Here is a 10,978-nt window from a genome sequence, read left to right on the forward strand (position 1 = left end):
GGAAACCCAAACAAAGGCTCTGAGTGTGTGTGTGTGTGTGTGTGTGTGTGTGTGTGTGTGTGTGTGTGTGTGTGTGTGTGTGTGTGTGTGTGTGTGTGTGTGTGTGTGTGTGTGTGTGTGTGTGTGTGTGTGTGTGTGTGTGTGTGTGTGTGTGTGTGTGTGTGTGTGTGTGTGTGTGTGTGTTTCTCTCCACACTCCTTAAAAGCACAGTGACTCATATAGGACACGCATAAGCAGAAAATGATTCAGCAGGGAAACTCTCAATCATAGGAAGGCTGTGACCACATCTCCGCTCTCAAGGTTTTGGTAGAAAACACTCTCTGACTATCCTGAGTGAAAAAGGGGGTGATGTGTGTGAGATCTAAATATTCGTATATATACATGTCTGATGGGCAGATTTAGAAGTAAATGTTAACATATTTGAACAGTGAATACCTCCATTAGACCAAACAGACTGCTTGTATTTACTAGAACAACTTACTGAGGGTAAAAGATGTACATGTTTCAGAGGGATGTTTACTGCTAGGACTGTCTTAGGGAAGACAGCTTTTAGATGCGCAGCTCCTCTGTCTTGGAACAGTCTGCAATTGAAATGGAAACTGAGCAATCTGGTGCCACTAAATGTTTTTAAAGCTCGGTTGGATGCTGTTGGTACCTGTTCATGTGGACAGTTATTGTAAATTGTAATCCCTGTAATGATGCTGGAAGATGTCCTTTTTGTTGTTCTGTTTATGTTTTTATGTTTCATGTGGAACCTACTTGAGCAGGTCTCCCTTGAAAAAGAGATCAAAGGTCTCAATGGGATACACCTGGGTAAACAAAGGTTTGAAATGAAATGAAATTGTATTGCCTCAGTGTGTTTCTGAATATGCTGCAGTACAATGCTAACATCCTTTCAGCAATGTCTCAAGGCAAATGTGTTTCAAAGTTTAAAATCCATGGCAATACATTGAAAGCAAAGGGAATTAAATGGATGTAATTCCTTGAAAGTACTGCTATTGAGATTGATTGTAGCGTGGCACTGTAACGTCTGGGATAAAAAGGCTCTGATTCAGACTGTATGTGTCGCTCTGATTCAGACTGTATGTGTCGCTCTGATTCAGACTGTATGTGTCGCTCTGATTCAGACTGTATGTGTCGCTCTGATTCAGACTGTATGTGTCGCTCTGATTCAGACTGTATGTGTCGCTCTGATTCAGACTGTATGTGTCGCTCTGATTCAGACTGTATGTGTCGCTCTGATTCAGACGGTATGTGTCGCTCTGATTCAGACGGTATGTGTCGCTCTGATTCAGACTGTATGTGTCGCTCTGATTCAGACGGTATGTGACAGTCGTTGTTCCAGTCGTACCTGTGCGGTGTAGTGGGCCTCTTGCTGGCGCTGAGCGCCCGGCTCGCAGGCGCAGGCCTGCTGCCGGAGCTGCTCCAGACGGGTCTCCAGCTCCAGCTGCTCCTGGCGGGCCTGGCTGAGCTGCCGCGCCTGCTCGCTGTGCACGGCCTCCAGCTCGCAACGCAGCTCCCTCTGCTCGGCGCTCAGCTCTCGTAGCCGGGCCGCCTCGCCCCCACGCACCGCCTCCAGCTCCTGAAGACACAGAGACTAAGTTAGAGGAATAACAGTATTGTGATATATCATTGACCCTGTAGGAAGATGCCCCTCCTCATGGAGGTCAGATCTTTGATAACACAACAGCAGTATATCCTACGGCCCTGCAGTGCATGCTATCTATACATGAAGATAGATCAAAAACCCTACATGTGATCTCTGGGGCATTCACTGGGATACGGAGGTCAGGCCAAAAAGTGGAAAGATAATGGTGATTTTCTGTATTTACATTAAATGTATCTTTATTTGTTGTTTTATTGTTTTAAACATTTTTGAACTAATATTTTCTAAAAGTTAATATCTGAAATGCAATTGAAATCCCGTTGGTGAGTTACTCGATACAAAAGAACATAGACGAGTAGATGCAAACATCACTACAATAGATCAACTGTATTTCTGTCCTGCGTGTCAAAGCTGACATAAAAACGTAATATCTTACAATACGTTTCAGTGACTGAGTTTTGATTAACTTGAATGGGGTGTTTGACATTTGAGCTTTAATATCTTTTCAGCTAAAGGAGAAAGAGATGGAGGGTTGGGTGAAGGTGATCATCACCTCCACATCTGCGTCAAGGACACTTCAATAGGCAGTAGGACGGTTCTGGTCTCATTTATCCTGGGACTGCCAACTCACCATTTCCAGCTGCAGCTGCTTGTGCAGGGTGGAGTTGAGCTTCTCCTGCTGCCTGCCGTACATCTGCATGATCTCCACCACAATCCTGTCCTTGTCGTCCTCCACCCCCCCCACCACTGCAGCGCCGCTCGCAGCAGAGCCCGTGTCCTTAACCGCTACTTCCGTTACCGGCGACAACAACGACACAGGAGTGGGAGCAGGAGGAGGGGAGTGGGCGGGGGTGTGGGTGGCTTTCTTGCAGCTTGGGCTGCTTGTCGCCATGGAAACTGCCTGGGTTTGGCATTCCCGCTCTGTGGCCGAGGCAGCAACGACACGGTGGGATTTGGTCTCCTCGGCGCAAGCAGCGACGGGAGGCGACGCGTGAAGATCTGAGGAGGGAGGAAGAGGAGGGTGAGGGAAGAGTTTTAAAAAATATTAAAATAAGATACAAAGAAGAAGAGTAGGTGGTTGAAATACAGGAAGTGCCAGCCGAGCAGGCGCATACTCCCGCCTACGCTTAGTAACACCCTCGCACAATCTTATAAAAGCTCACACCTCTTTCTCAGTGTGAGCGCGAGCACAAGCATGGCAACAGCAGAGTTACCAACACAAACTGTGAGTGTGAGTGTGTGTGTGTGTGTGTGTGTGTGTGTGTGTGTGTGTGTGTGTGTGTGTGTGTGTGTGTGCACGCATCCTCAGACAGTGAGAAAGAACAGAGAGGAATAAAGGCACTTGTGTGGGAGCTGCTCTGCGTGGGCTTCTCCTCTGTTCAAACTCTGGCTCGCTCCCTCCCTGTTGCCTTTAAATGTGTGCATCGCGGAGAGAGGATCAAACGGGCCATGTCACTCCCTCACACAAACACACATGTGCACAGATGCTGCAGCGGGACATGTGTAGGCTAGTAATAATGCTGTGTGTGACAGTATAGGCTCACCGACAGAGAGAGCGGAGGAAAGAGGAACATGAGAACGGTAACTTGTTTCCCAAAATAATGTATTCACTCGGTGTGTGTGTGTGTGTGTGTGTGTGTGTGTGTGTGTGTGTGTGTGTGTGTGTGTGTGTGTGTGTGTGTGTGTGTGTGTGTGTGTGTGTGTGTGTGTGTGTGTGTGTGTGTGTGTGTGTGTGTGTGTGTGTGTGTGTGACAGGAAACAGCATGCTCTGAACGCAGCATGTCTGGCACCGGGCGGAGAGGACTCTCATTTACTCATTCAAACCGACTTGCGCATGTGCAAACACAAACCCACATACTCTGCAAAGCACACACCCACAATAGTAGAAGCACACAAATAACGGGAGTGGGTCATTTGGTGGTGGATCAAAAGAAAGTAAGTGAAAGAGAAAGGCCACAGACAGACTGGGGGGAGGAAAGCATTCAATGAGGAGAAAAAGAGGATGAAGAGGAAGTGGAGGAGGGGAAAGAAAAAGTGACAGCAGACAGTGAGGGAGGCGGAGTTGAAAGAGCTAGAGAAGAAAAGAGGATGGATGGGTGGGAGAGGAAGTGTGAGAGCGGACGGACTCGGGCAGGATGTGGAAAAAAGCTGCCAGGAAAAAGAGAGGGAGGACGGAAGGAAGAGCGGAAAAAGGGAAGCAGAACGCCGAGAGATGCGAGACGCAGCCTGGCAATCAGACATGGCGTAATAATGGCAGACGGAAACCATTCCCATGATTCACTCTGCCCCACTTTCTCTCTCTCTACATCCTGTATAGCTATAGATACAGTATTTAAAATAATTAATACATCGAGGCAGAGACCTTATTTAAAATGCAGCCTAGAAAATAAATACTAATCCTAGCACTAAGAAACACAAATTAGAAGCTAAAATTACGAAAAAGTTAACATCTAGAGAAAATGTATCAACTTTAAATTAGGAATATACTCAAAAGTTAAAATGCCTTAAGGATAAAATCGAGGTAAGCTTGTTCTGCATTTTAGGAGCTCGATGAGAAAAGCTGTATTTCCCCAGAAGATATGTACTTCTTAGTAATGCAGTCATATACACATTTTAATATGCACATAAAAACACATACAGTGCAGAGGAGAGGTCATGGCCACTTCCACTCCTCTCGTTCATCAATACTGAGGTGCCCGCCCGCAGAGTCTTTACGTGAAGGTCAATGCATGATTATGTTACAGCGCTACAGGATTCTATGTAAAGTGTGTGTGGGCATGTATGTGTGTGTGTATCGGATGCCAGTTTACGGTAGGTTGTATCTTTACGGTGAGCACGCGTCTGCTAAACATGATCTGCATGTCTCTTCCGCTGTATGTAAATTGTCATCTATTTATAGTTGGCATGTGCCAGCTGTGTTTATGTGTCTAATGTACACACAGTTTACACACAGGAGGATTGAATACATTATATAGTTGACTATCAATCATTTTTCATTTCCAGGAGCCAAAGGCAAAAACTCTACATAAGGAATAACGTGTTGAAATATCCCAACCCTTTTCCTGAACATGACATTTCACATCTCCTGTCGGGTAATGTTGGCGGAGCGTGTGCAAAAAACACAGGTTGTATTAGTTGAAGAACCAGCACCTTACCGTGGTAGAGAGGTTTGTGTGCCCTGATGAACCTGGGGGCTGTGTTGTCTGGAACCTTGTGTTCCTGGTAGAGTCTCCCATGGCAAATTGGTCTCAGGCAAGGGGCCAGACTAAGATTGGTTCAAAAGACCTCATGAAAGACGACACAGGAAGTGAGGATACCCGGCCCGGAGGAAGCCCGGGGTCCCCTTCTGGAGCCAGGCCCAGAAGGAGGACTCGTCGGCGAGCGTCTGGTGGCCGGGGTTGCCACGGAGCCCGGCCGGGCCCAGCCCGAAAAGGCAACGTGGGCAACACCTCCGCTTCTCCGTCCCGCGGGCCCACCACCTACGGGAAACATCGATGGGGTCGGGTGCGCTGCCAGAAGGGTGGCAGTGAAAGCGGAGGGTCTCGACGGACCAGACCCGGGCGGCAGAAGCTGGCTTTGGGGACGTGGAACGTCACCTCTCTGGGGGGGAAGGAGCCGGAGCTTGTGCGGGAGGTGGAGCGGTACCAGTTGGATCTGGTTGGGCTCACCTCTACGCACAGCGTCGGCTCTGGAACCTTACTTCTGGATAGGGGTTGGACTCTATTCTTCTCCGGAGTTGCTCAAGGTGTGAGGCGCCGGGCGGGTGTGGGGATACTCACAAGTCCCCGGTTAGGTGCTTCGTTGTTGGAGTTTACCCCAGTGGACGAGAGGGTCGCCTCCCTACGCCTGCGGGTTATGGGGGGGAAAACTCTGACTGTTGTGTGTGCTTATGCACCCAACAGCAGTTCAGAGTATTCGGCCTTCTTGGAGACCCTGGAAAGAGTCCTGTATGGGGCTCCTGAAGGGGACTCCTTAGTCTTGCTGGGAGACTTCAACGCACATGTGGGCAATGATGGAGACACTTGGAGGGGCGTGATTGGGAGGAACGGCCCCCCTGATCTGAACCGGAGGGGTGGTTTGTTACTGGACTTCTGTGCTAGTCATGGATTGGCCATAACAAACACCATGTTCGAACATAAGGATGCTCATAAGTGTACGTGGTACCAGAGCACCCTAGGTAGAAGGTCCATGATCGATTTCGTTATCGTATCATCGGACCTGAGGCCGTATGTTTTGGACACTCGGGTAAAGAGAGGGGCGGAGTTGTCAACTGATCACCATCTGGTGGTGAGTTGGGTCGAGTGGCGGGGGAAGCCTCTGGATAGACCTGGTAAGCCCAAACGTGTAGTTCGGGTGAACTGGGAACGTCTGGAGGAGGCCCAAGTTCAGGAGGCCTTCAACTCACACCTCCAGCGGAGCTTTTCGGGCATTCCTGTGGAGGTTGGGGACATTGAACCAGAGTGGTCGGTGTTCAAAGCCTCTATTGCCGAAGCCGCGGTGGGGAGCTGTGGTCTCAAGGTCTTAGGTGCCTCAAGGGGCGGTAACCCTCGAACCTCCTGGTGGACACCGGTGGTCAGGGAAGCCGTCCGACTGAAGAAGGAGGCCTTCAGGGATTTGTTATCCCGGGGGACTCCCGAGGCAGTTGCAAGGTACCGACAGGCCCGAAGGGCAGCAGCCTCATCCGTGGCCGAGGCAAAGCAGCGGGTGTGGGAGAAGTTTGGAGAAGACATGGAGAAGGACTTTCGGGCGGCACCAAAGTTGTTCTGGAAAACTGTCCGACACCTCAGGAGGGGGAAGCAGGGAACCATCCAAGCTGTGTACAGTAAGGATGGGACGTTGTTGACCTCAACTGATGGAGTGTTGGGGCGTTGGAAGGAACACTTTGAGGAACTCCTGAACCCGACAACTCCGCCCTCTATGTTAGAGGCAGAGCTGGAGTATGACGGGGGATCAACACCAATCTCCCGGGGGGAGGTCACTGAGGTCGTTAAACAACTCCACAGTGGCAAAGCTCCGGGGGTGGATGAGATCCGCCCGGAAATGCTGAAGGCTCTGGGTGTTGAGGGACTGTCATGGTTGACACGTCTCATCAACGTTGCGTGGAAGTCGGAAACAGTACCGAAGGAGTGGCAGACCGGGGTGGTGGTCCCCCTTTTCAAAAAGGGGGATCAGAGGGTGTGTGCCAATTACAGAGGCATCACACTACTCAGCCTCCCCGGGAAAGTTTACTCCAAGGTACTTGAAAGGAGGGTCAGGCCGATTGTCGAACCTCAGATTGAGGAGGAACAATGCGGATTCCGTCCTGGTCGTGGAACGACGGATCAGCTTTTTACTCTCGCAAGGATCCTGGAGGGGGCCTGGAGGGGGCCTGGAGGGGGCCTGGAGGGGGCCTGGAGGGGGCTTGGGAGTACGCTTATCCGGTCTACATGTGTTTTGTAGACTTGGAGAAGGCGTATGACCGGGTTCCCAGGGAGTTACTGTGGGAGGTGCTGCGGGAGTATGGGGTGAGGGGGTCTCTACTCAGGGCCATCCAATCTCTGTACTCCCAAAGCGAGAGCTGTGTCCGGGTCCTCGGCAGTAAGTCGGACCCTTTTCCGGTGAGGGTTGGCCTCCGCCAGGGCTGCGCTTTGTCACCAATCCTGTTTGTAATATACATGGATCGGATTTCGAGGCGTAGTCGTGGGGGGGGGGGGGTCTGCAGTTCGGTGGAGTAAGGATTGCACCACTGCTTTTTGCAGATGATGTGGTTCTGATGGCTTCATCGGTCTGCGACCTTCAGCACTCACTGGATCGGTTCGCAACCGAGTGTGAAGCGGCTGGGATGAGGATCAGCACCTCCAAATCTGAGGCCATGGTTCTCAGCAGGAAACCGATGGACTGTCCACTCCCAGTAGGGAATGAGTCCTTACCCCAAGTGAAGGAGTTCAAGTATCTCGGGGTCTTGTTCTCGAGTGAGGGAACAATGGAGCGTGAGATGGGCCGGAGAATCGGAGCAGCGGGAGCGGTACTGCAGTCGCTTTACCGCACCGTTGTGACGAAAAGAGAGCTGAGCCAGAAGGCAAAGCTCTCTGTCTACCGGGCCATTTTCGTTCCTACCCTCACCTATGGTCATGAAGGATGGGTCATGACCGAAAGAACGAGATCGCGGATACAAGCGGCCGAGATGGGTTTCCTCCGCCGGGTGGCTGGTGTCTCCCTTAGAGATAAGGTGAGAAGTTCGGTCATCAGGGAGGGACTCGGAGTTGAGCCGCTCCTCCTTCGCGTCGAAAGAAGCCAGTTGAGATGGTTCGGGCACCTAGTTAGGATGCCACCTGGGCGCCTCCCTAGGGAGGTGTTCCAGGCACGTCCAGCTGGGAAGAGACCAAGGGGTAGACCTAGGACCAGGTGGAGGGATTATATCTCTTCGCTGGCCTGGGAGCGCCTTGGGATCCCCCAGTCAGAGCTGGTTGATGTCGCCAGGGAAAAGAAAGTTTGGGGCTCTCTGCTGGAACTGCTACCCCCGCGACCCGACCACGGATAAGCGGGAGAAGATGGATGGATGGATGGATGGATGGTATTAGTTGTAAAGCTAATTCTTTAATGGACCAATTTCCTGCAATTTCACCTTTTCAGCTGTGCTCTTTTCATTATTCACTTACACTGACATAACTACTGTAACGAGAACTTTTCTTTGTTTATAATTACATTTGAGTGCAGTGTGAGGACCAATATTTTCTGAAAGGCTGGCAAGACTTACTCAGTGCTCACCTCAATTGAATCCCATATAGAGGGATGATCATTCTCAACATACATTGGGAATATTATGGAGAGTTGAAATTCAATTTGATCACATTTGCCTCTCTGACCCGCTCTTCCAATATCAAGCCCTCGAGCATCAGTTAAAACCAAAAAGACGGTGTTTGTCATTAAAATACCTGGATTGGTATGGCATGTGTGCATTATATATAATAAATGTATTTCGGTTTGTCAGTGCGCGTTCACTCTGTTTCCAGGTGTCAGTACTGACCCATGGGCGGCTCGTCGTGTCCCAGCGCTCTGCGGCTGTAGTGGTGTTTGAGCAGCGCTCCGAACATCTCGGGGCTCATCTCCGCCTCCCTTTGCAGAGACACGTTGGGAGCAACCATCTTATCGTATGTGTACAGGTAGTAACTGGGAGAGAGACAGAGATAGAGAAAGAAGACATTAAAGCACTGAACTGACTTAACAAATACATACATATACAGTACTATACGACAATATATACGACAGCGTTTTCCTCAATGACAACAAGGTAAAGTTTGCTGCTCAATAATGTGCATATAGAATAGACATCTGTTTTGTCTTTAGTTGTTATTGTTCTAACCATACTGGTAGCAGTGTCACCTTTCACATACTTCTTTCTTTGCAGTAAACATCGTAAAATGTTACGAGTTATGGACTTTGCATTGCTGATATACATAAAGCTACACACACTTACAATGACTCATGTGGCCTCTTTACCTCGAGAGCAATAAAGCACAGCTGAATCAGAGTAATAGAAGCATTTGGTGGCTGTTTTAGCCAACAGTAACTGCTCCATCGGAAGAGCAGAAAACACAGTGAGGAATACGGACACTTCTTATCGTGAGTGCACAGGATCTCAGCCTAAACAGACCTTTCGGCTTATCACAAATGTCCAGGTAGTGGGTACAACTGAGAGAGACAGTGCCTGGAGAAGAACTGAAGCCACTGAGCCAACACTATCTGTCTCTTCCTGGCTGCATGGTGGGGAGGGAGGGAGGGAGGGAGGGAGAAGAGAGAGGGATAGAAAGAGACAGAGAGAAAGAGAAGCAGATGGAAGAGAGGAGAGGAGTGGAGTGAAGCTCTGAACCCCTCCCCCACCAGCAGTCCCCTCCAGACAGAGCTGGAGCTGTGAACTAGGTTATGCACGACAGCTCGGTGGGGCCGGAAAAACCTTCTAACCGAGCCTCGCATCCTCTCCTCTGGATGGAGAGAAGCACAGTGCTCGCCTGAATGGGAATCTGAAATTCCTTCACATGAAAGATGTGATTGAATAATGTAAGCCTGGCTTGTATTTGACAAGTGTATCGCTAATGGGTGCCGGTTGTAACCCAAACACGACGTTAAGTGCTGTGGATGTCTAGCACGGCGCTAGCAGTGCATTATTAGTAACGCTGCAATGCAAAAGCTGCAAACTGGTCTGTGCAAGTCCTGGCTGCTTTGACAGTCATGTGATGCTGGTAGGTGACCAGAACCCTAATCCATGCCAATTTGTCTGGCTTGCCGTCTGCGCGCCTCCACACAGTCAGAAAGTCCAGGCGGTCATATGAAACCACGGCGCTGTAAAACCGTCTAAATCCAGTTTTTAATCTGGGTCAGATTACTGAGCGCCACAGGCTGGTGTGCTGTGGGGAGGGATGGTGGGAGGAACAGAAGAAACCAGAAGAGAGGAAACGAGAGCTTTGGGAAGAGGAGGGAGAGGCACATGTGATGAAGGAGCGAGGATGAGGAAGGAACAGAGCAGAGGAGGGAGTGCAGCACCAATTAGGGAAATTAGGGATGGGAATTTCATTCACTGAACCTGAAAGTTAACTTTACTTTGTAATTATTTCAGTGAAGCCAAAGGGCAGAGAGCGCAGGCCTTCAGTATCTGGCAGAGGCAGCAGCTTTGTAGCGATAACAGCAGGCCAACTGGAATAGCTTCAAGTATTGATACATGTTTTAAGCAAAATCTACTCCCTAAAGTAAATGGGCTTTTTGAAACTAATGCTTTTAATATTCTCTAACAACTCACATTTGACCAACAAATCCAGCTAGTCCTATTTCTTCATCAAATCAGTCAAACATTTAATATTGGCATACAATAAAGCACTTTATACTATTATTGTCTATAAATACCATTAATGTTACAAAGAAACATTATAAGAACCAATAATCAGAGAAGTGCAGAAACTTTTCTCAAGACTCAACACAAGTTAGAAATGAGTGGATACTTTCAAACACACATGCACACATATCTCTTTTGAAATAATGATTTAAAAAAAAAAAATATATATATATATATATATATATATATATAGATAAATCAATAGGAAAAATAATAGTTATTTTCAACACTGAAAGTTGTTATTGGTGTTGTTTAATCAAAAGGAAAGGTGTAGTACCTGGGATGGACCAGGGAGGGGTGTTCTGGCTCCTCCTTGATGTCAGAGAAAAGACGATTGAACACCAGAGCAGGTGGAGATGTGTTCCCCTGAGAAACACACACAGACACACACACACACACACATACATAAGTACCACACAACACAGCACCATTTGTCTTTTAAGCTATTGTGTTATAGATACAAAGGAACACAATGGCATCTTCATTTACATTTATTGATTTTTGTA

General features: G+C 48.8%; 1 protein-coding gene across 1 annotated transcript in view; it reads right to left on the reverse strand.

Annotated features, from left to right (window-relative positions):
* skila (SKI-like proto-oncogene a) overlaps nucleotides 1-10,978 on the reverse strand; it is a 36,116-nt gene that overhangs the window by 2,643 nt on the left and 22,495 nt on the right. The window contains exons 4-7 of the mRNA XM_034105304.2: nucleotides 10,750-10,838; nucleotides 8,613-8,755; nucleotides 2,238-2,605; nucleotides 1,352-1,582 (exon numbers count right to left, since the gene is read on the reverse strand). Of these exons, the coding sequence (XP_033961195.1) occupies nucleotides 1,352-1,582; nucleotides 2,238-2,605; nucleotides 8,613-8,755; nucleotides 10,750-10,838 (831 nt within the window). The remainder of the gene's footprint in view (nucleotides 1-1,351; nucleotides 1,583-2,237; nucleotides 2,606-8,612; nucleotides 8,756-10,749; nucleotides 10,839-10,978) is intronic.

This window comes from Pseudochaenichthys georgianus, chromosome 17, assembly GCF_902827115.2.
Source record: "Pseudochaenichthys georgianus chromosome 17, fPseGeo1.2, whole genome shotgun sequence".
NCBI lineage: Eukaryota > Metazoa > Chordata > Actinopteri > Perciformes > Channichthyidae > Pseudochaenichthys > Pseudochaenichthys georgianus.